Source organism: Aspergillus puulaauensis, chromosome 4 (assembly GCF_016861865.1).
Source record: "Aspergillus puulaauensis MK2 DNA, chromosome 4, nearly complete sequence".
Lineage (NCBI taxonomy): Eukaryota > Fungi > Ascomycota > Eurotiomycetes > Eurotiales > Aspergillaceae > Aspergillus > Aspergillus puulaauensis.
This window is the reverse complement of record NC_054860.1, coordinates 570,399-594,505: the sequence shown is the minus strand read 5'-3', so window position 1 is coordinate 594,505 and position 24,107 is coordinate 570,399. Positions and strand designations below refer to the sequence as shown.

The 24,107-nt window shown below is 49.9% G+C and overlaps 8 protein-coding genes across 8 annotated transcripts; 5 read left to right on the top strand and 3 right to left on the bottom strand.

Moving 5' to 3' along the window:
• Positions 1-159: 159 nt before the first annotated feature.
• On the bottom strand, positions 160-1,476 carry APUU_40258S (N-terminal C2 domain-containing protein; the record flags this gene model as incomplete). The annotated part of the gene is made up of 5 exons (XM_041703310.1): positions 160-727; positions 792-1,204; positions 1,269-1,292; positions 1,347-1,363; positions 1,464-1,476. The coding sequence occupies 5 exons, from the start codon at positions 1,474-1,476 to the stop codon at positions 160-162; spliced, it is 1,035 nt and encodes a 344-aa protein (XP_041556008.1).
• A 252-nt stretch (positions 1,477-1,728) lies between these two features.
• APUU_40257A (uncharacterized protein) lies at positions 1,729-2,142 on the top strand (the record flags this gene model as incomplete). The annotated part of the gene is made up of 1 exon (XM_041703309.1): positions 1,729-2,142. One exon carries the CDS (start codon positions 1,729-1,731, stop codon positions 2,140-2,142), a length of 414 nt encoding a protein of 137 aa, XP_041556007.1.
• Positions 2,143-2,745: 603 nt separating this feature from the next.
• APUU_40256S (uncharacterized protein) lies at positions 2,746-5,327 on the bottom strand (the record flags this gene model as incomplete). Its single annotated transcript, XM_041703308.1, has 2 exons — positions 2,746-2,784; positions 2,844-5,327. The coding sequence occupies 2 exons, from the start codon at positions 5,325-5,327 to the stop codon at positions 2,746-2,748; spliced, it is 2,523 nt and encodes an 840-aa protein (XP_041556006.1).
• Positions 5,328-8,256: 2,929 nt separating this feature from the next.
• On the bottom strand, positions 8,257-10,120 carry APUU_40255S (uncharacterized protein; the record flags this gene model as incomplete). Its single annotated transcript, XM_041703306.1, has 6 exons — positions 8,257-8,420; positions 8,482-8,844; positions 8,912-9,016; positions 9,078-9,507; positions 9,574-9,724; positions 9,780-10,120. The coding sequence occupies 6 exons, from the start codon at positions 10,118-10,120 to the stop codon at positions 8,257-8,259; spliced, it is 1,554 nt and encodes a 517-aa protein (XP_041556005.1).
• Positions 10,121-10,488: 368 nt separating this feature from the next.
• Positions 10,489-11,761, top strand: APUU_40254A (FAD-dependent oxidoreductase; the record flags this gene model as incomplete). Its single annotated transcript, XM_041703305.1, has 5 exons — positions 10,489-10,952; positions 11,006-11,174; positions 11,228-11,498; positions 11,555-11,654; positions 11,710-11,761. 5 exons carry the CDS (start codon positions 10,489-10,491, stop codon positions 11,759-11,761), a joined length of 1,056 nt encoding a protein of 351 aa, XP_041556004.1.
• A 775-nt stretch (positions 11,762-12,536) lies between these two features.
• On the top strand, positions 12,537-15,287 carry APUU_40253A (Zn(II)2Cys6 transcription factor; the record flags this gene model as incomplete). Its single annotated transcript, XM_041703304.1, has 10 exons — positions 12,537-12,565; positions 12,616-12,738; positions 12,806-12,879; positions 12,929-13,071; positions 13,128-13,143; positions 13,198-13,763; positions 13,816-13,940; positions 13,993-14,141; positions 14,196-14,567; positions 14,626-15,287. The coding sequence occupies 10 exons, from the start codon at positions 12,537-12,539 to the stop codon at positions 15,285-15,287; spliced, it is 2,259 nt and encodes a 752-aa protein (XP_041556003.1).
• Positions 15,288-17,106: 1,819 nt separating this feature from the next.
• APUU_40252A (uncharacterized protein) lies at positions 17,107-17,430 on the top strand (the record flags this gene model as incomplete). Its single annotated transcript, XM_041703303.1, has 1 exon — positions 17,107-17,430. One exon carries the CDS (start codon positions 17,107-17,109, stop codon positions 17,428-17,430), a length of 324 nt encoding a protein of 107 aa, XP_041556002.1.
• A 4,252-nt stretch (positions 17,431-21,682) lies between these two features.
• Positions 21,683-22,723, top strand: APUU_40251A (uncharacterized protein; the record flags this gene model as incomplete). Its single annotated transcript, XM_041703302.1, has 1 exon — positions 21,683-22,723. The coding sequence occupies one exon, from the start codon at positions 21,683-21,685 to the stop codon at positions 22,721-22,723; it is 1,041 nt and encodes a 346-aa protein (XP_041556001.1).
• Positions 22,724-24,107: the final 1,384 nt, after the last annotated feature.

Sequence of the window (24,107 nt, the reverse complement as noted above, 5' to 3'; positions counted from 1 at the left end):
GAAATAATCTGACACTAATCCTAAATAGGAATGATTGTATTGCCTTATCGATAGGGGTCCCTTGTCTAGTGTGGACTCTGGGGAAAGTCGAATCTGCCACCTGCAGGGCAAGGGCAAAAACTTTATAAATATAGCCAGTATTATATAGACTATTCGGTGTTATTGTATATTATTAACTTCCCAGCTCCGTAAATCCTCACGAACGTCGAACTCCGACAGCTCATGTTCTGTATTACGATTTCTCCAAGTCTTGCCCTTGGCATTATCATAAAGTTGGTGTTCAATGCTTCCGTTCTTTCCGGTGTGTTCAATCGCTGGGGCAAAGTCTAGGGTCTTGCTTGCATTTGAGCGGCTCGCGCTCTTTGTGCGCCTTTCAAAGCCCGGAGATAGAAGGTTGCGCGTTCCGGTCTGGCTAGTGGTGCCTGCACCACGGTGCGAAGAGCGTTTATCATAATAACCCTCAGAATGCGTGGAGTCAGGATCTCGTGAGTCGGCCCGGCCGACACTTCCAGAGAATAGCCCTTCAATCAATTTATCCGCAGGGAGGTCGTCCGCGCGAGAAGTCCAGGAGGCTGCCAATGTACGTCGGTACATCTCTTGCATATCGGCAACCTCTCGACTTTGGGTGTTGATCAAAGGTGGCTGACCCGAGTCATCAGCCTCGGCTTGCTCAGAAGCCACAACTCCTGTTATCCCGCCGAAAGCCATGGCGGATCTTAGTGGCGGACTAAATATCATTAGCAACGCCGCCGAACGAAATTGGTATAGATGTTTCGAGATATTGGACATACGTCGTGAAGTTGCGATCTCCTTCCATTTGTTGCACGGATATGCCGATTTTGAGGGTGCTATTTATCTTGCTGTCCTGCATCAAGTATCGACGTACGATACCCTCGTCGTCATCGCTTTTGTCCACATACTCGCATAGATTGAGTTTCACCCTCCCTAAAAGGTTTTTCTCAGCGTGAACCCCAGATGAAAATTCCTGTATTACTTCAAATTGGATTTCGCATTCATGGAGTGTTTGGTCGCGCTCGATCGTCATCCTGATTTGCACGGTCCGTTCATAGTGCCAAGAGGCTTTATGCTCATGGATGAGGGATTTGTCGGTTGTCCCATGATGCTCATTGGCATTTGAAGAAGGCAACCGCCATTTTATATATGCCGCTCCGCTAACGAGAGGAATATTGTTCAGGTCGATAATCTAAGTTGCAAACCAGCCTGTCAGCGCCGAACGAGTCGCAATAGAAGAGACGGGGGTTGCTCACTCGAAGAACTAATTCAAACCTAGGCTATTAAATAGGTTATCATTATATCCAAATCCAAGTAGGTAGAACAGGACTTGCCCTTCTGTTTTTTGGGACTGCATGTGCCGCGATTAGTAGGCTGGTAAAGCAATGAGGTCATCGCACCAGCGAATGATGAGGAAGAAAGGAGGTATGTTGGAGAAAGCAGTGACATACCAAAAGCCTGCATTTTAGTCAGGGTTCATATGCGACTCAGAAGTAATGAGAACAGTCCCTCATTCGCATCAATTTAGGTGTTCATCCCGTTGTCATCGTTGCGACTCCCCTCGGTTCCATTCTACAAAGGCGGTAGATCAACATCTGCCGGTAGAGACCCACCGCCAAATGGGCCGCGCCGAAGTAACTTTCCTCCACGCCGGAACTTTGTAAAATGCTTTTATTATTGCGCTTTCGATAGCGATAACTGACAGGACAATCAACGATGAACCAATTGCCACTTTCTCCCCCCTCCGAACCGGTGTCCTCTCCCGATAATACACCGGCCCCGCTAGAGTCTCCTATCCGCAAAACTCCAATCCACGATCTGCTCCCCGACATTTGCGTACCGAGTGGGCCTTTACCGACATATCGATACCACCCGGTAACATGTGCTGCGATTGATCCTGAAGATGTGCGGTCTGAGGTTCAGCAACTGTACAAGGAATTCTCCAGCCCTGAGGCTGCATCGAAGGCGCAGGAACAAGCTGCGCGAGAGCTGAAACAGAAATTGGAGGACGCGGAGAAGAAGCGCGAAGAGGTGCAGAAAGCTATGGACAAAAAGATCAAGGAGCGGAATACCGAGTTGAAGGTTCTTTCAAAATACCAGGATGGGAAATCTTCGGCTCTTGCGACATAGTGGGGTTTGATAGTTAGTGGGCATATACGAAACTACGACCTTGAAGACCACGGCACAGTGCGTCTAATGCAAGGTAATCTGGACTCTGGAATCTCGATCGGCAACACTACCAAACGAGCGGTCTACCTGAGCCACAATCAGCTCCCATTTGCCTGGAGGCAGTTCCTGACAGGCTGCGCGGTCAAATCATTCGATCGCCAGCTTTCCAAGTTATCCGGACCAGCCTGGAGAGAAAGCGAAATCAGCGAACGGCATCACAGCGATACACCCTCAACGCAGCGCATTGGACAGGGTTTAGCGGATTTGATGATTGCTCCGAGAGAACACGACACAACTACCAACACCACCTGCTAGTTCGTTTTAGGAGCTCTACAGAGCACATATACGCCTATATTTTTTACGAGTGAGTTTGACACCGGGAGAATGCCGTCGAATGAGGACCGAATTTAGCAGGCCATACCAAGACATTATTATATAAAACGCATCAAACTTGATTCGTTATAACGTCAGATGCATAATTATCCATCCATATCTAAATGAAAGTCGTCGCCCATTATTCATGGTCTCAAGATATATATAATCAAAAACGAAACATCAACCACATCATAAGCTACCCAAGATCTGCATCAGAACAGGAAGCAACTGGAGGGAACAAGTTAGTAAAAAGATTTCAATGTATTTAGGATTTGTTCATAACTTACCTCAGAAACGTCATCAATCAAAGTCGTCGTCTCGTTAACGAACTTCTTGGACAGCAGATCGTTGGCGTTGTTCAGGAGGCCGCCGACCTGGCCGAGAAGCTCGGGGGTGATGACGGGCGCGACCTCATCAATGAGACCCTTGGTCTCGTCGACGAATTTCGGCGTCAGGAGGCCAGTGGCGTTTCCAACCAGCGCGGTCACATTGTTGAGGAGCTTGGGTGTGATGACGGGGCCAACGTTGCTGATCAAGCTCTGAGTTTCCTCGACGAACTTCTCAGTGAGCAGCTTGTTGGCGTGATCCAGGACATCACCGACTTCCTTGAGGAGAGAGGGTGTGATGACGGGTGAGACACTGCTGATCAATCCAGATGTCTCATTGACGAACTTAGGCGTCAAGAGGTGGTTGGCGTTTGTGAGCAGGTCGCCGATGGCACCGTCATCGACGATCGGGCCGAGCTCCGTGATCAATCCCTTGGTATCCTTCACGAATTCCTTGGTCAACAAGTCATTGGCATTTCCGAGGAGGCCGCTGACTTGCTTGAGGAGCTGGGGTGTGATGGCGGGAGAAACAGTTCCGATGAGACCGCGGGTTTCGTTAACGAAGTCCTTGGTGAGGAGATCGTTGGCGTTGCCCAACAAGCCGGCAACTTCCTTGAGAACGGCGGGCGTCAGAACAGGGGAGACAGCACCAATCAAGCTGCGGGTCTCCTTGACAAAGTCCGCAGTCAATAGGTCGTTGGCGTTTCCCAGGAGTGAGCTGATTTCCTTGAATAACGAAGGCTTGAGCAGAGGACCAACAGACTCGATCAACGACTGGGTGTCGTTCACGAATTCAGGTGTCAACAAGTGGTTGGCGTTGCCCAACAAGCCAGCAACTTCAGCAAGGAGCCCCTTGGTGATGACTGGCGACACAGTGTTGATCAATCCCTTGGTGTTCTTCACAAAGTCCGCGCTCAGCAAGTTGATAGCGTTCTTGAGGAGGGTGCTGATATCCTTGATCAGACTAGGTGTTAGAAGAGGACCGGCAGCCTTGAGCAACTCCTTAAGCTCCTTAACTAATTCAGGAGTCAACAAGGTGTTGGCGTTCCCAATCAGTGAGTTGACCTCCTTAACAAAGTCAGTAGTAAGAAGCGCGTTGCCGTTCTTCAGGAGCGTGGAAATCTGCTTAAATAGATCGGGCGTAAGAAGAGGACCAGCAGAGTCAAGCAGGCCCTTAAGTTCCTTAACCAATTCAGGAGTCAATAAGGTGTTGGCGTTTCCAATCAGTGAGTTGACCTCCTTGACAAAGTTAGCAGTGAGAAGCGTGTTGCCGTTCTTCAGGAGCGTGGAAATCTGCTTGAATAGATCGGGCGTGAGAAGAGGACCAGCAGAGTCAAGCAGGCCCTTGAGTTCCTTGACCAATTCGGGAGTCAACAAGGTATTGGCGTTTCCAATCAGTGAGTTGACCTCCTTAACAAAGTCAGCAGTAAGAAGCGCGTTACCATTCTTTAGAAGACTGGAGATCTGCTTAAATAGATCAGGTGTGAGAAGAGGACCAGCAGAGTCAAGCAGGCCCTTAAGTTCCTTGACTAATTCGGGAGTTAACAAGGTATTGGCATTTCCGATCAGTAAGTTGACTTCCTTGACGAAATCAGCTGTCAGAAGCGCGTTGCCGTTCTTCAGAAGACTGGAGATCTGCTTGAATAGATCAGGCGTCAACAGCGGGCCGAGATTCTTAAGCAGTTTCTTAAGCTCATCCACGGTGTCCTTAGTCAAGAGCTCGCTCGCGTTGTCGAGAATAGTCTCAAGCTTGTTGATCAAGTCCTTGGTCAACAGGCCTGACGCGAGGTTAAGCAGATCCTTAGCCTGTTGCGTAGTCTTGTCATCAAGCAGATATGCGATGTGGTGGAAGAACGACTCGATATCTTTGATCAACGTGGGCGAGAGCAGACCAGTGATACCCTGGAGGAAATTGCCAATGTCCGTTATGGGGTTGCCGCTGGTACCATCGGGAATGAGCCCTTCCAGAGGGTTGTCGCTACTGGAGGCGGTTGAGGAGCCTCGAGACTTGGTGGTCGTGGCCTCTTCTTGTTCTTTTGTACTTGTTGGAGCTGAAGCTTCGGTGGGAGCAGCAGTCTCATCCGAAGTCTGGTCGGCAGTGTCTGACTTTGAGGGAAGAATGGACGAAATAATACCGCCCAAAGGATCTTCCTCTTGATCATTCTTGGTGGCAGCCGGGGCGACCGCTGTTGTCGTTTGCTTCTCAGTGTTCTCATTCGTCTCTTCCTGGTTGTTCTCTTGCTGGCTGTTGACAGCACGAGTTGTACTTGGCTCAGCAGCTTCAGTCTCCGTCGTCGGGGCCGGCTCGGCTGCCTTTGTCACTTGCGGTGCAATAGACTGCTCCGTTGGTTCAACATCACCCTGTGATGAAGAGACTTGAGGGGCGGGCTTTGCCAGAACAGCGCTAGAAAGCACAAGTGCAGAGAGGATCGTTGAGAGACGCATTCTGACTTTCTTAGTGTCCGTCCACACTTCACAATCACAGGGGATTGACCGACGATTGACAGTGATTGACAGCGGAAAGAAAATCAAGACTCGATTTGGAGGTGCGGAAGATTAAGGCTCTTTATACTCAAAAAGCGAAATATGGTCTCATGCCCCGCTTGCCTCAACTACGTATCGACTCAAGGGCCGAGTAGGACGATATTCCCCGCATGTGAGGTGATATGTTGCCCGTCTCACTTCATATATTTTGTGGAATTTTTCCCTGTTTGATTCCCTGCGAAGGCTGTGACTAGCTCTGTTCACCCAACGACCATGGGGATGTCTTGGATCTAGCCTAGCGGGGCTCATTCCTGTTTAGCTTGTAGTCCTTAGGATTTGCTCTCGATCTAGACGGCCCGTGGGTCCGGGAGACCCGCGATTATTACCTAGTTAGGAAAGGTAAGGGACGATGATCGTCTTTGGGAGCAGACTAGCAGAGAGAGTTGGTCGAGACTCGAGGCTCAAAGCAAGCCATCGTCTTCAGTGAAGATGACTCAAGCAATTCTTGTTTGTATCACTGAAAGAGCGCTGTATCCCATCTATTTTGCTGAATATGATAACAACAATGGATTAGGAAATCATTGCGAATTGCGTTCCAGTACCTGGCAACCACACCTGGCATCTGCACGGTTGGCGGGTTCCCAACATTGAAAGTGCCTGGGTTTCTTGCTTTAGTTTTGAGCCTATCGACAAAAGGGAAGGGATTGACTGTTCCTAGTCCAAGACCCGTCACCTCGCGCCTTTGGGCCATGGAGTGTACAATGGAATCAATTGGTTGACCAGTAAAAGTATCGCAACCATTGGGTGGGTGTCAGCGTGTTAGGGTGGCAACTTTGCTCGCTTTTTACAACTGCGGATACGGCCACTCTGCTCGGTGGCTGTTGTTAGCGCTTCTCAACTACCGGTTCGTTCTCTCGGCTTGACAGTATTTGACCGGGGTAGGCACAGCCAAAGAAGCTTGTCTACCGCTGTAATTTCGTGGCATCCCAAGTACGAAGTATATAGCGTATCAATTCTTATTATTGTCCTGGGAGTGAAAGAAGACTTGGGACCATTTCCTTCTCCCAGTCTGTAACGGCTGTGAAAGAACCCCAGAAATTTTGTGCCTAAGTGGGGAAGGCTAAAATGACCGCGCCGCGCGGATTGGCTTTTTCGTTGGTGTTGAATAGTACAACGAAGTTGAAGTTACGAGCTCAGCGTTGTTTTGGACTCGGAAACATGTGATGAAGGAAAACATGCGGTTGAGCTCCGAGCACGTACATCCTTCTGCAACCATGCGAGGGGTGTCTCTGCCAGGTTGTTGGAGCTTTTCCCAATGTTTCTCTGAGAAATGTGAACTTAAGCAGCGCCATGCATCGCATTGTCTCTCATCAGTGGTCACACTCACACTAGTTCGCGATCAGCGGTTACCAATAATCGGGATTGGTTCGAACTCGGGAGGCTCTCCACATAAATCTTGTTTGTGGCCCCTTCGAAAAAGCCGAAAGAGACGGGGGACTGGGGAACTAATGCCGGATTTGTGTGGGGATCTTCCGCCTCAGCAAAAACTGGGCCTGTCCTTCCAAGCGAAGTGTTTCTATTTTCTCACCCTCAGTCTCCAGAGTCCAGACTGGATGGGCCGATGGGGACGCTGTTGCGTATGTCGTATTGCGAATTCAAGAATTGGGCAATCCGGGTCTGGTGGACACTGAGTCTCCAGACTGCGACGCTCGACTGCGGGTATGCGAGGATGGGAAGTATCGTGATTGCATTCTAGGGGAAAGAAAAGAATACTAGCGCAAGGGTTTCTGGAACGCCTCGCCCATGCGTCAAGCAGGGAGCTGCCATGCTGCACAGTGCTTTGACATCCTAGTACCCTGTCACCATGGGGGGCCTGGACGGTTTCCCGAGTCCAGCCCTTCCTTGCGGTGTCTGCGACCCTCAAGCTTTGATTCCGAAGGAAGCGCCACTGGTGGAGGAAGCGGGGAATGGGACATACTATGCCAGACGTAGTATGGTATAGCAAGGTCGAAGCAATTGCTTAGTGTGTTGACCTCATCACCTCACCAGCGGTCAATTTTCAAGTTGGTTGCTCGCTAGTCCGATCGAATGTCGGGAAGAGGAAGCATTGGCAGTCAAACGAAAAGCGCCGAGGGTGGTCGACCCTTTCTCGCACTTGGTTTACGAGATGAGATAGGCCAAGGCAACCATGGATGCGGAGTTGTGGGTTGCACAGTGGGACCGTCCCCAGACTCACAAGTTTTTGTTGGAGTGATTTACCGAGGATCACAATCGTCAGATTGAGTTCGAGCTCGACACTTCGCTGGGCACTTCGATAGGCGATGACAGGAACGGCCAAAGACGGGCGTGTTATTGGTGCGCCCAAGATAGAAGTGGATAGTTCCATGGTTGAAGACTGATGATTTGATGAAGGATTGGGTTCCGGAATCCCCCCAGATCGCGTCATGTGACGGATGCAACGGTCAACAGAGTGAGTGCTTTCAATCTGCGACAATTGGACCCTGCAGTGCCCCAGCGAGATAGCCTCCTACGTAACTGACAGCGTCGAACAAAGTCTATTTACGCCAGGGTCATGAGCACGATCCGACGAGTTGACTTGGTGACTTCATGTTAGGATACTGAGACCCGCTCATACTTCCTGGCTCCCGATTGCATCAGTGATCAAATGCGTGGAGTGATGGCTGTGTTGATTGTCATAACTTCCTTCAAGCCAACTCAATCGTTTCTTGCCTTGGACGCCCAATACTTGAAACCCAAAAGAGAATTTATTTGCTTCTTACTGCATGAGACACAGGACTTCAACGCTATGCTCATCTCAGGCTTCTGAGCTGGCTAAACGAAGCGTGAAACTTCTTAGACAGCCGCAACGCTGTGGGGTAAACTTTGTGGGCTATTCTATCCTACGACCTGTCACCAAGTCCATCTCCGGTCCTTTGACACGCTTCGTCCGTTTCCACAACTTCCACGCCAAAATATTAACAACAAAGAGAAGGATTCCAAGGTAACTGAGAACCATCGTCTCTACCCTGAACCTCGGAATGAAGGCATCGTAGCCTAACTCACACATTAGCAGGGACACCAACCCACATGGGGATACCCCAAAGATATCACTCACCATTGAAAAGCAGCACTACAGCTGTAACGCCAAGAGCATAGTAAGTTGCATACGGCTGAAGAAACCCTGTATATGGAAGCTCAGCTATCATAATACCCTGCCTCGCAAGCCCTCGACGGAAGCCAATATGCGACAACAGGATCGCCAGCCAGTTCAACGCAGCGAAAACCGTAACCAAAGACACGAGATTATCGAATACGGTTGACGATGACTTGCTTGCGTTCAGGAATCCAAGCGCAGTGAAGGCAGCTGACATTCCTGTTGCATAAACGGGGACTCCCTTGCCAACTGTCTTTGAAAATATCGCGGGAGCTTGCCTATCACGAGCGAGTCCATAGAGGGATCGAGATGCACAGTAGATATCTTTAACCTGGTGAGTATTTGACTTGCTATCTGCGTTATATGCAGTCCGCGATGTGATGAGACAGACCTGAACTTGCTGCGCTTAAAGTGAACACCAAGAGAGAGGCGTTTGTGAAGTCAGGCAGGACCTTTATACCAGCACTTTCTATTGCAACAACGAATGGGCTTGCAGCTGTTTTATATTAGCGGTGACTTTCTGGACGAACATCGGCCTAGATATGCGAACAACGTACCAGCACTGGTAGAGCGATTGGTTGCAGTAAGCAAATCGCTGCTATCATAGGGCACAGCCATCCCCAGGACCAAAATCCCTAATATGTAGAACGCAAATATTCTCCAAAACGTCTGCTTAACCGCTCGAGGCACGTTCTTCTGCGGATTTGGCATCTCTCCAAATGTCATGCCGACAACTTCAGTCCCGGTAAAGGCAAAGCAAGCCTGACGCATGCATGCCCACCATCCTAGAAACCGCCCTTTTGGGCCTGCTAAGAGGTATTCGGCAAATGCACCGGGTGTCTTCCAGTATGCGAATCCGGATGCGTAATGGTTAGGGCCTCCGCCGACGGCAATGATGAAGCATGTCAGAATGAGTATGACCATGATGCAGACCTTGATTCCTCCTGCCCAGAATTCGATTTCACCGAAGATCCTAACGTGCAGGACCTATAGTATTCGTAAGAGGAGATGGTTAGAATTGTTCACATCCAAACAGTTTTGACGGCGACTTACATTAATAGCTATTACAACAGTTGCAAAAACTGCAACCCATATCGCAACGTTTAGGTCCGGTCTCCAATACTGAATGACAAGTCCTGCTGCGGTAAGATTCGTAGGAGCAGCCATGATATACTTGAAAAAGTAGTTCCAGCCGGTTGCAAAGCTTTGTATCAAGTTAGCCCTGTGCATAGCGGGATATGTCTGCAGGCCTTACTTACCCCAGAGCCGGATCAACCATGCGCGTAGCATATCCACTGAACCCTTTATTCATAGGCAGAAAGGCTGCCATCTCTCCCAGTGCTGTCATGACACAGAAGACCACTGTGCCGATGACAATGTAACCGATCAAGGCGCCACCGGGACCGCCCCTGGCCAATGCCTGCCCGGATCCAATAACAAGACCTGTTCCAATCGAGCATGCAATGGAGAACATAAAAATATGGCTAGGTCGTAGGTCTCGACGGAGTTCATTCACTGGCTGCGTGTCTCCGACTCCATGGTCCTTAGCATTTTCGAAGCTAGGATCCGGTTGTACATCAACCTTCTTTTCTTCTGACATTTCGTATGGAGGATATGCGAGTGTTAAAATTTGGTTTCTGACAACAACCAAGAGGAGTAGCGGGGGCAGGCAATTAACACTCCTGTTTCTTCTTGTACGTGGCTAGGTGATAAGAGCCCATGTAATAGTTCGGGGCCAAGGCCCCGAAGTTGGAGATAGACTTACTGGAATGCCTCGTATATTTCTATGATAATATTACACTTTTTTACTAAATATTATGGCCAGAATAGCCAGGCCCTTCGGACACCTCTTCCGATATCTGTAGTTTGACAATGGCCGAAGCTTTCCCGAGAGCTGAAGCACAGATCGCATAAGACCAGTGGCTAGGTAGCCTGCCTCTTCCTACCCCAGTTCAATCATATCAAAGGATGCCAACTCCAAAAACTTTTGTTATAGTTGGCGCTGGAGTCGTGGGGCTCACGACAGCCCTAGAGGTGAAAACCCGCTATACCTCCAGCAATGTTACCATTATCGCTAAGGACCTCCCCGGTGATTCAAGCCCCTCGTACGCCTCTGCATGGGCAGGCGGTAACTGGATATCCTGCGCAACGGACAATGGCCGCGAAGAAGACCGGGATCGTGTCACTTACATCAAGTTCAAGGACCTGGTACAGAAACATCCCCATTGTGGCGTATATGGGATGGAACTCCGCTCTATTTACGACGGTGATATTGACAAGGTCGGGGTGCTCAGCGTTGGGACGAATAAGATCTGGTACGACGACATAGTGGGTGGTCTGCGATTCCTCGCTCCGGGGGAGCTTCCTGAGGGTGCGAAGTTTGGCTTTGATGCCAATACCTTCGTGATAGACGTGCAAAGGTACTTGCCATGGTATGTAAAAACTGGTAGCTGATTTTTGGGTTCCGTAGGCTAACGTGAAACAGGCTCCAAGGGGAAGCACTCAGACAAGGTATCGAGGTTCGTCGAGTGATCGTTGATGACCTTAGAGACGTACCAAAGATGTTTCCTGGTGTCTCAGGCATTTTCAATTGTACAGGGCTAGGCTCTTTGACCTTGGGTGGTGTCAATGATGCTCAACTATACCCTTCAAAGGTAACTAAAGCCCAAGCCAAATACTATGTCTCATTTAACAATTCTATCTCCAGGGCCAAACATACCTTGTTCAGACGCCCCTGGGAGGAATTGACAGAATGTACTATCGGTCGAGCCTGCGCCTTGGAAGCTGCAACTCGTACGTTTTCCCCCGTGGCAAGCATGGCGGTGTAATCCTCGGGGGTTGTCGCCTTGACGGAAATTGGGACGGGAATTTCGACACCGAGCTGGGAGAAAGCATGAAACGGAAATGCTGCGAGCTCGCTCCTGAACTTGGGAGCCCGGAAGACTTGCGGATAATCAAGGAGGGCGTAGGTTTTCGGCGTAAGCTTCCCAGTTAGAAAACCTTCAGCTTCAATTATGTATTGACCTTGTCCTAGCAAACCGGAAGGGAGGGAACAGAATCGAGATGGAAAAGAAATATGGAACCATGATCATCCATAACTACGGCGCCGGGGGAGCTGGATACCAGGCCTCATGGTGCGTGCTCTTATACAAACTTACTATTGCGACTCGCTAACCAGGAGCTCTTTAGGGGAATGGCTAGAGCAGCTGTTGACTTGCTGCCTACAATGGCAAGTCTATGATAGATCTTATAGTTGTACATAGTCTTAGGGAGTTACACTACTAGTATCTCTATAAGAGAGCGGGCTCGTATGGTACCTATACCCGACAGAGGCCAGTCTTGGGTCGAATATTGCTGATTCGCACATAGATCATTAATTCCCCTCATGAACAATCTAGCGTAGACGCTACAGGAGTCCCCGCAATAGTATTAACTAGTCCAAACCTTGGGATCTTTGATGTTTACTAAAGTTGGGGAATTTCGGAGGGAAGCCCCCGAGACCGTCCGCAGTTTGATATCTCGGACACCAGCCCCGAAGCTGGGATCCAATGAAAGAACCAAGATAATATTGCTTTGGGAAGACCCTTGCCACAAAAGAAAGGTCGTTATCTAGATTGGCATTATTCAGGCCCCAACCCTAGGCACTGTACCGATGCCACCTGTAATGAGATATCGTGGCTGGTACAATTGATGCCGGACGTATGGAAAAAAATCCAGTAACCAAGCCTTGATAGCAAACATGTAGCAACGGTAAGGTGAATGCGCAGTAATCCACCGCGATGTCTTGGTCCCCCCACATTGACTCCAGAAATCTTGGGGCTGACCATCTCCAACTTCTTACAAATACCCATCTGCTTACTGTCTCTGCCACATCTCCCGCGTGACTTATTTTTCGGGTCACTATTTGAAAAAATGTCTCTTGTCAGATCGACCTCTGAACTATCGCTCTTGGTCACTGCGCAGTTCCTTAGCTGTCGCCAGGCTCGATCTGACAGTCTGCCGATGTAAAACGCACAATGTCTGTCCAGGCCAAAGCCTCTATTGCGTAAGACAGAGCCAATACCTCATTGAAAACAGGAATCTGACCTCGATTAGGTGTGTAGTTTGTCGCACGAAGAAGGTCAAGTGCTCAGGCACCTTCCCCTGCACCTACTGTCTCAAACGGCGACTCGAATGCAGCCCCCCTAAAAAAGCCCAGAAGAGACTCTACTCGGTTGAGTACATTACTCCTCTCGTTAATCTCTGGTGTCTTTGCGTATCACTTCTCACAATTATATACTGTTAGACATATTGAGAACCTACAAAACCGATTGGCACAATATGAAAACGCCCGACTGCCTTCCAGCTCTAGTCCGCCAGGTACGGCCACTTTTACCAAGTAATGCCGTCCAAAACACTAAATAGCCAGAATACGACGCACGTCAGTTTAGTACAAGCGACAATAGGGCCTTGCCTGATGGGGAAGAGCCAAGATGCCATCTATCCCCAGCACCACTAGGAGAACGAGGGAGTACTCTGACTTCAAATGACCATGGACCACTCAATGAGCTAGTAAGTTTCCACCAAGCTCTTGATCTATCGATACAAGCATCTAATTACTTATACAGTCATCAGCACCTTCCGGTACCCTTTCCCGGTTGACAAAGCCTGAGAATAACCACACGCTAACACCTGCAGCTATAACTGCCGATGCCTCCATGAGCTCCAGTCATATATTTGGGGCACGAGTCCACGATCTGCTGCGTCAAAGTCCTGTTTATTCCGCTGCAAATCCGCAATCACCCACACCCATGAGCACCACAATCCCCGCGGCGGCACGAGATCTGATTCAGAGTTGGCATAATGCGCAAAGCCTATTGTTGGCAACTCCTAACCTACCGAGCAGAGAGCATGCGTTACAGCTCTTGCACTCTGTGGACTTTTACATTGGCAGGACCCAACAGCATTTCGATGTCCGCGAAGTCTCAGACCATATAGACATCTTGTTTGATGGTGACCTCTCTTTGTCTCCGACGCCGAAGCTCTGGTACCTTAAGATCATCCTTGTCTTCGCTATTGGGAAACTTTATGAAGGTGAATTTGGAGATGAAAGCTTTCCAGGAGAAGGACACTTCAAGTACGCCCAGGATCTACTTCCAAGCCTGAGCGAGCTTTATGCTTCCAAGAGACATGGCGTTGAGGTTCTCAGTCTCATGGCTATTTACCTTCAGAGTGCCAACAGAAGGGAAGAGGCTTATTTATACGTAAGACTTTACCGCTGAAAAATGGAACTTAACGCTGACCTCTTATTTTCAGATCAATTCAGCGCTACGAATTGCTGTGGCACATGGTTTTCACCGCAGTAATAGCATGAAGGGGTATATAAGGTCTGAAAGGGCCCATTTAAACCGTCTTTGGTGGACAATATACATGCAAGAAAAGTAAGTGTATTATCTTTTGCATCAAACTGATGACTGACAAATTATGTGCCAGGCGACTGGCTGCTGCTACTGGAAACCCTTCTAGCGTGACTCACGATTCAATTGAGCTGGACATGCCTGCAGATGCATTTGGATTTCCACCTGCGTTTCCAATATGCTTGAATATTCGAACTGCCCATATTACAGGGCGAATACTTCATAGTAGGAAACTCTACTTACCTGTTATCTTTCGACCACATCTTCTAACGATAGCAGCATTATATGGACAGAAACCACAATTCGGTTCAGAATTCATCCAGAGTGTCCAGTCGGTCATCCAGGAGCTGCACGAGATTTCGGAAGAGATCTCAGCAGAGCTTCCGCTGGACTTCAAACATGGCACCCAAAGTCGGACCTCAAAACTGTCAATGAGAGCGGCATCCACCCTTCATGTCATGCTCTACCAGGCCATCATGCTCACTATTCGACCGATCATGCTCCATGCTGCGCGACTTATACTGACAGGAGACGAGACAATCCGCCCCTCGCTCTGTAGCTCGTCTCTCGGCCGACTATCCCGGACATGCACGGAATCCGCAAGAAAACTGCTCGACATAACCCTGTTGCTGAAGAGAGAAAAGAGCATACGTTAGTTATCCAACCCTACATGAAAAAATGCCGGTACTGACCGTTTTAATCTTTGAAGCTATATTCGGATTCTTCGACATTGATGCCACCTTCTCGGCTGCCTTCGTCATGATCCTGACCGCAATATTAAACACGGCCTGTGAGAAAAATCGGGTACTTGTTCCATCTCCGGGGCTGGGCGAGGCTGTTGAGATTCTGCGCTATCTTTCAGACGGTGGAAACCTTTCTGCTGCTGAGAGAGTTTCAGAAATCGAACATATCTGGACACGATTGCACTTGGGTCCAACCGATAACAGGCCAGGAGCCATTCCAACCTCAGATTCAGGCTATTCTTCAGCCCGACCAAGTTCGGATTCACAGGGATTATCAGCCCTTGGCGAAAGAGCACAAAAGGTGCAGCAGCAACAACGATATCCGACCCCCAACTGTGGGCAACCCTCAATGGGTGTCTCAAGACAGGCACCCGTATCCCATAACCAATATAGTAGTTCTAGTCATCCATCTCGAGATGACGTCGGGGCCCTTCCTACTTGGACCCATCAGGACGTAGTGAATGGCGACGGTAGTAGTGTCCATGAATTCTTGCTCGGGGATTTGCTTGTAGACGACACTAACGAGCAGTATCATGCATTGCTCAACAATGCTCAGTGCGCCCTAACAGGCCAGGACTCCATCGATTTTGCAGAGCTGGAGAAGTGGCTTCCGGGACTTGGGGAATAATTGATGGCTGTGCTTTACTTGGCCTGTCGTCCGAACCACTTGTATAAGGTCTTACGCGCCTATCAATCATTGTGCCATGAGTAGAGGGCATTTTCAAGTGCTTAGAATGTGATGAATGGGCAGTTCATGCGCGTTTATTCATGAGGCTGAAGCCCTGGGTCAGACCTTCTTCCAACATGCTTGGTGACGCGGCTGTGAGGAATTCCAGGCACAGCCATGCCTACCCAGGCTGACATGCATGAGCTAAGGGAGTGTCTGATGCGCCTCAGTGGTTACAATCGTATTTGAGTACACGAAATTAGGGCTGACCTCGTCTCTACTGTCGTTTAATGTCGACCCTTTATAGCCCTCACTACACCACAAATTCGCCGACGCTGCAGAAAACCCGCAATGGATAAGCTATTTCTGGATTGCCTCTGGAGCCTTTTGTATGAATATCATCCTTGCTACTACTGCCACTAACCTCGCGTTCGCGAAAATGGATGCTCAATCGTTCGTATCAGCTCCGCTTTACCAAGGGAGTGGTTCCCAACAATCGCGCGAATCTCATTACGGATTTGAGCTGGATTATGCCCAATGGCCTGGCGTGAATCCTACATGAGGTGCATTGAGAGACATATAAAGTTGACTGCTTTATCTCCAGCTTGTTCTTTAGGACAGAGTATGGATGGGTTAATTTATAGAATGTTGGTGTCTAGACCAAATAGGTTACCGGTCCTATTTGCGAGAAAGAGGCAAGTCAACCGAGAAGTAATCTATCGCCGAGAAAGTTATACGGATGAATGATCCCAATTGAAGTTGCTGGACATTAGTACAGGTAAATGTATGTTGTATGGGTTGACACCAGGCGCTGTATTGCTAGTACTAATAATGTACCTACGCAGAATGGCAACAAAACATCCGTGCGTTGTTATTAGCAGCTGAAGCATGTGTTAAAGTAATTAGCCAAAAGAGATTAGACGTATATCTCTCCCGCACGAGTAAGATCTGATATCGAAGGCAGTACTTTTGTTGGCAGTTAATCCCGTATCATAATGTCTTTGCTATAGATAGTAAAGAACTATATACGCCAGCCCTTTGTCGAAGCTGAAGCTAGACCCTCAAACGAACTGCAGCGGTCCAGATCCAGATGGTCCGCGCAATGACAAACTTTTGACAACAAGGATAAGATTCCTGTCAAGATCTAGGTCCGTCGGTTCATTGCCACAAAGAGTCTTCGAAGGCCAATCGACCAAGAATTGGAAAAAGAACCGAGTCTCAGGGGGGCTCGAGGCGAGTCACTCAGTCCTCTCTCTGGTCCGTACTTTGTGAACGGATCAACAGCCGTGAAAGGTATGTGCGCGGACTGATCCGGAGAGGTCGTTACGGGACGGCCCCCATCCCACAAACTCAGTACTTTATAGTCCACAACACGACACGACAGGGAGTCAGACAAAGCATGCCTTGACAAACCCAAGTTCGACAATCGACAGATATCGGCGCCAGTCCAGACCCTTTGATCAGCTCCCCAATGTGGCTAGCCGAGCAGGTGACTGAAGCTGTATGCACTGTCAGCACCACTAGTGCGTCGAGGCGCCCACCATCCGACCAAAAGAGCGGAGGTGTGGTCGCACGGTTCCTCGGCGATATTAATACTATTGATTGCAGTGGGACTGTCCCTAGTGTCCTCACTTCTCAGTTGGCGAGGGCTCGGGAGGACGCATGTCATGGTGTGACGGGGCTTACGCTTTCGTCACCACTCGGAGCCAGAGCAGTAGCGCCGACTGAAACATATGCAGAGAGAGATCGCCGACCAAGAACAATGCCTTGAATTTGATGCATGGATTGGTTGCTGCTGGTGTTGCTTGGCCATTTTTTCCTTCCCCCTAAACGCCCTCGGAACTGGCAGAGAACGCCCGCGATGCAGACGGATGAGAACGGAAAGGCACTGTGCGGTTCGGAATCAGGATCGAGAACTGGCCTTGGTTCGAGTCATCTGGTGCCTGCGACCCCAACAGGAATCTTGCCGCCATGGGGCTGGCTGCATGGGCCGACAGTGGCACCGAAGCAGGAGCAAAAACAGGACCCCGGGCGTCAAGTCGAGTCGTACGGAGTCACGGACATGGAGGGCAGGCTGAGAGAGATGGGATTGATGGATGCGTAACAGCCCGCAACGCACGGATGATCTTCTTCAGGCGGCCTGATGCCATCTCTGCCGCTTTACCTGCAAGTCGCCTGGGGCGTGTGATGACGATGCGATGGCAGTGATTTTGGAAGTTTGAGGAGTTGGTGTTCCCTGGCGGACCTGCAGAGAAGCGGCAGCCCCGCTCCACCATCTAATTCTACACCGTATACTTCCACCGTATCTCCAGTTCTACACCGTACTGCTTTACTGACTCGATCACTCGAGTGGCTCGTGACTACCAGCGACTACGATACGACTGACTGTTCGAATCTTTCCCGACCACGCACCATTACATCATCGCTGGGCTGCAGAACTCCGCCCTCTGTGGCTCATGCGTTGGCCATCGAGGCGCAGCAGTTCGGCCTTCGCCGTCGCCGACCCCGAGCGTGAATCCTGAATGCTTCTGTCTTGTTTGTTTCATCGCGGTCTGGAGTGACTCACTGGTCGTTTCTCTGAAGTTACTGCATTGCAGGGGCTGTCGTCGATCTACCTCGAACCTCGACGCCCAGTTGTGACTTGTGACGTATCGCCGGTCTCTTCCCAACAAGGAACACCAGCAAGAAGCAGCTGGGAATATTCTCGTTCGTTTGATCCCGCTTTCAAGCGCTTTGCATATCTTCCTCGTGACTCACAGATGCACTCCACATGTCCACAGTCCACATGTATTGAACCAAGCAACTGGGCCCCTTGGGCGCCTGCTGATACAACTGCAGCATCACTCTCGTCAACTTCCTCTGCATCTGACCTCATGTTGCAACACTCAATCCTTCTGCCTACATTGTAAATCGCTCTCCGTGCCGTCCTGATTGACTTGCGGGTTGCGCCGGGCAAGGGATCCTTCTCGTGACCTCGTTTCTCCATTCATATCCGATATTCCCTTCGATATCGTCGGCCCTCAGCCAGTCGCCCTCTCGCCACCGCTCTTCCTTTCTGGTAGCCTCTACCTATTGACCACGACCCAGTAGATCACGGGGCCGGTTATCTGGGGGAGAGGAGGATCTTTCAGGAGCGTATACTCCCTTCCGGCTTCTGATTGCATGCGAACGCAAATAAAGGGGAGCTGCGACATACAGACGAAGCAGTCCATGGCGACGCCAACGATGCATGGATGCTGATCTGAGATTCGACGCAGACCTCTCAGAGGCTCCCATGCTTCTTATTTACTTTCCTGATACTCTTCCCCAACAAGCGGCTTACTCGATGTAACATGCCAGTACCAGCAGTAACAAAATTACAAGTGCATCCAGCTTTGGCTTGCATTCCTGATCGAGCAAGGCTGGAGATGACCATCGACCAGACTCAGTCCAATGGTTGGTCGTAGCAGGCGTCCCGGATGTAGCGTGCCAGCCGGCCATTTTGGGCATCAGCGAATCGAAGCCCAGAAGCGGCATCTTGTCACCGTCCAAGCCCTTTTAGCTCAACTGAAAAATGACGGATACCGTGGGGCAGGCTGAGCCTTTTCCCCTTTTTGGAGTCCATTATTATTCTTTTTTTCCCTTATGACTTAAAAAGATCTCCTTCCTTTTTCTCTCCAACCTCCAGGTCATGTGAGACGCCCGTGCTGATTCAAGACGGAGAGTCGTTTCACTTGCTGGCTGATCTGGGGCCGCGAACTTTCGCAGCAGTTTCAGGAAATGAGAGTCTCCGTATTGGGACGTTCGTACATCTTATCTCGTCCAGTGAACCTGAGATGACGCTACACGAGGGTCTTGTTGGAGGATAGGCCGCATACACGGCGGTACGGCGCACAAGGCCCTCGAGCTCCGAAGCTCGCACAAGCCCGGGGGCATATACAAATCCGGATGGAGATTTCCTCCCTGTGCCCTGTCAGTGCAGGTGATTAGTGCTTTGCGACTCTCCTGGCTCATGATTCAATTTTGGAGATGGAGACTTGAGTTTTTTTTTGTCGAGGTGCAACTTGCGCGTTCTTTGTGCGGGTTCCATACTCCAATCTTGGCCGTGATGTGCACATTCCTATTGTGTTTACGGCAGTCTGTATGAGAGGTTTAGTCAAGCAGTATGAACCATGGAACCACGCGGGTTGGGCCTGCTTTTCCCTGTCGCAGAATCTATACGGGGAAGTGCTCCGCGGACCGCGTGGAGCAGCGCGCTTCTTTGCGATCAGAAAAATTAACGATGAATTTTTCTAATTTTTCTGCACATTACTCATGCAGGTGGCATGCAGTACGGAGGAATAATGCCAGTAAATATCCGGATGCACCTCGGAGGGGGAGATTTGTGTGATTTTCCGAACAATTTTTGGTGTTTGAAACTCAGCCACAAGCAATCTGGCGAGTTGTCCAGATATTTTGCCCTCTCGACAGTTGCCAGCTGAATCTCGGCCCACCGTCGTGGCAAATCGGAGGAGGCCGTCAATGAGATCGCAGGGATTCCTGCCCTACTGCTGAAAAGCGTTAGCGAGCGAACCTTTAAGGGCATCGGATGATCTTCCACTGGAAGGATGGAGTGGGGGGAAGGCAACTTCTATTTTCATCTTGGGACTCAGTTACAGACTTACAGTTACAGACTACTGTACCTCGCAAGTCACAGCAGAGAGTCAGAGACAGGCTCTGTTTCTTGTTCTGGAGAATGCGCAAAGTACTGTCAAGTGCATGGATGTATCGTATTCCACGGTCTATGTGTCGGTCTATCTGTATTTCGGTCCCAGAGTCTTCCACGAGCCAAGTGGATCATGACGGGGCTTAGCACTTTAGCACTGCGCAACTCCAGCAGCACCCGGCCTTGCTCGACATCATTCCTGTTTCACAACAGACGTCAAGCCCAGATAGGTGGAAGGTTGCGCTGCATCCACCGTAGTGAATTTTACCCTCGTCGCTGACTGGCATTCCCGCCGGCCGCCAGGAGGTCAAAGCAAGGCCATCCAAGCCTGTGACACTGACACTTGCCAGTGAGTCCAGGTCCAAGTTTCGAGGAGGCTTCTGGATTCTGATGAATCCTCGCGAATTGAACTGCCCGAAACCCCCCGAATCAGTCGCAAGAGCCCAGCGACCCTAGGCGCCTGGTTGAACTTTCTTGAAGCCGTTCCATGGCGCTGTTGGCATGGACCTGAACACTGGATTGTCGAAACAGTCGTAGACTCGCAGTGGTCCAGCTTGGCCCCAGCTGGGTTCGGTTGTCCAGGGTCGTAGGGAGAAGTATAAATTAAGCATCGCATCGACTAAGAGGCCGCGGTTTGGCGACTAATGTATAGACGTATTCTCGATGTAAAGACCTGTACGGAAGGAGCCTAGCAGGACGAAAGAGTGAAGACACTAGTCTCCACCGCGATGACCATTCTGGACACCTGCATCCTGCTAACGCTCAGCCAGGAGGAGACTGGAGAGGCAGCGAGGCCATGCCGCCATGCGCAGCTGAGATCGCACGGCGAATCCGGGTTGTGGCCAAAACGACTGATTTGTTCCATACGATCGGGTTTCCACCTCCTGCAAGAGAAAAAGTCGCCGGAATGGATAGAGCAGAGCCGTCGTTGCGTAGTCGCCGCTGGGACTGTTAAAAGGACGGGGATGGATGTATGGCGGGTTGGGTTGAAATTGCCTGCAAGATTAATGATCAGTCGAAGCTGGTTCTTGACCCAACGAGTAATCCAAGATTTTTGTGTTTTTAATTCCCTTATTTCCTGCCGGATTTCGAGTCGCAAGCTCCTGCGCAGGGATTGTCTGCAGAAGGCGAGTGTATTAATGCAGAGTGTTTGCCTGTTTGAGTACAGTTGCCCCTCCCGTCTTACTCAACTCTCTTGACTTTCTCTCCTCTCTCTTCTTCTTCCTCTCTCCTCCTCATCTCATCGGCCTTTTCTTTTCTTCTCTCCTTTTCGGCCCTCTGGCCTTTTTCTTTCCTTTATACTTCTCGTTCTTTCTTCTCCATTTTTTTTTATCTATTCTTATGCCCTTCGTCTGTCGCGCACGCTCGCCCACATCCTAATTCCATCCACCACCCACACCCATTATCTGATACGATCTTCTGCGGACCCCAGATAGCCCGTGCTTTGATTCAGTACTATTCTATCGGACCCGTGGTCTCGTCTCACCCCTCGTGGCTGGTGGCGATTTTCTACAACTATACACGGAAATACCCCGGAAGACAAGAAACCGCTGTGGGCGACTGCTGCCTTGATGAACCTTTTTATACTCTGAATTGACAAACTGCGACTTTTCTACTTTCTTCATTCCTTCGCGGTCGTCTTATCATTGATCTAACGCCGCACTGAATCATAATGCCAACCGTCTTACTGCCCTCGTCGGCCGCTGCCTTTGCGCCGCGGTCGTCGCCCAACGTGGTGTTGAACTCTCGGATCGAACCTTGGCTCACCGCAACCTTAAAACGAGTCAACCGTGTCAAGCGACCTTTGAACAATGTGTCGCAGCATACAAGATGTCTAACCGAAACTCTTTCTTCAACGAACGCTATCTGGACTCTCTGCTCGATGATGTTCCCGAAGGCTCCCGAGGCGGAGCTGAGGAAGGACGAGAACCCTCTAGTAGAGGCACTATTCAACTACCAGATGATTCACGTCGAAGCATACGTGGTCCATGTTGACATGGTGTCTCGGAACGAGGTCGCGTTCAAGCTCACACCTGAGACGATAGAGTCGCTCGTTGAATACCACAAGGATGTCTACTCGATTGACACCGCTGCCAACACTTGGGACTGGGCTGAGAAGGACAATCAGCTGAAGAAGTTGCAGGAGGAATTTGTCCAAGCAGCCAACAAGTTTGTTTACCGCACCAGCGCCCAGGCTCTTGAAGGCCTGGAGGAAGATGGTGCGGGAGAGCTGCTTGGTGGTAGGAGTGAGGATGCGAAAGGTGCTATTTCTGCCCTGTTTGTTCCTCTACTCCCGCCGCCTCCTCGCATCGTTGATGTTCTTCGTTCTACGCCTTTGCTCCCTAGTTCGACCGGACCCGAGACATGGTGGCACGACCCGATGCAACAACCGGTATCGATGGACTCATGGAAGGTGCTCCCATCCAGTCCTGCGCCCGTTACGACGGGGGATATAAACCCAAGTATGTGGGCTGGACTGGGTAGTATGCCTGAAATACAGATGGCCTCAACACCCGCCTACAGCCAGGCATATACCACCTCGCCATACAATACCCTGCAGTACTATAGCGCAGCGGCAACATCAGCTGCTCTTGCAGCGCTCCCACTTCCAAGTATGCTCGTGCAGCCCTGTAGCACAGCGGCAAACATGACTGGTTTTGGATGGGGCGATCGCTACCAAGAGTTTGCGCTACCGTACGGTACAACGATGTAATGGATTCAAGTCCTCAGACACTTGATGTTGACAGTCTTCCTGACTTCGCGTGTCTTTGGATTAGATCCCAGGGTCCTTATCGACAGAGCCAATACCGGTTATTAGCGTTACCACCCGAGTCCGAGACTATATACCCACGAGACCCACAGGGACCAGATCCCTTCGGAAACCAGACCACAGAATAATCGGCATCAGTGACGGCGTTCTCCATGATTTGATTTTCAACCCGATGATACTCCACTTCGCCTTTGCATTATGACCACAGAACATAATATCGTGTCTTTCGTTTTGTTGTTTGATTGTGATTTCAGCCTGTTTGAGCGTGCTTGCTTTTTTTTTTTCTTATTTCCCTCTCTTTTGCATTAAGCAGCAGCGGCGGGACGGCTATCTGTCTTTTTCGTTACCATTTGATCCCGCATTATATGTCATGAAGACTGGTGAGCCTCGCGGCTAGGGATATGGCTGGATGAGAAACGTTTTACCACACTCATTGGATTTCATTTCGTTCCATGACTTGGCAGGAAACTTGGAGACGATGAAAGTGGTTCTGAGAACCAATCGTTTTGTTTCCTGCTGAACATCTGCTTCCTCTGATACAGGCTATCGGACTGGAATCTGACATGACGGATTGGGAGCAGATGCAATCATGGTGCTGCGAAACATGCTCATCTGAGATGGGTTATGGACGCAGAGTTACAACACGGCGGCTTACTTGGTTTGAACTGGGATGAGGTGTATCGATCGTTGGTCTCATTCGTCTGCCTGTGGCGGGCCGTGAGCGAGGAAGAAAGCATCCGAGTCCGTGACTGCGGTTTACTTTCCCTCACCGATTGATATGCCTCTGACCTCTGACCTGGTCAGCCCCCTGTTGCCTGGTAGGTTCATCTCCTACTGTCTAGGCTGGAATTATATTACCTGGACGTGCCCGTCCATCCATCTCCCACTGGTGAGAGTATGGGTGGCGGGAACCAGATGCAGGACTGGGCTGTGCCTAACACTACATTCTTTCCGCTCTCTGATCAATTTGTATGCAGCTTCAGCTTGTATTTAGTTTGGAGTCTTAATTGAACAACAGATAAACAGTTGATTATTTGCCGTAGAAATTGTTGTAGTTCTCCGCAAAGTACACCTTAGCTCTGTTGTAGATCGTACGGAGGGCCGAGAATCGGTGACGTCAGGTACATTTCCCTGGCAAGATCCCCAGGCTCCAACATGGAACGAACTGTTCGTCCGCAGTTTCATCTTTATTATCGACTCATTATTATACCCTTTCTGTCATCATTTCTCAATTAGCACGAAACACGCCGAATCCTAAATATAAGCTAATTCTCTCGTTATAATTCCTTATCTATCCATCATCTCCGAGCGCAACCGCCTCGAACCC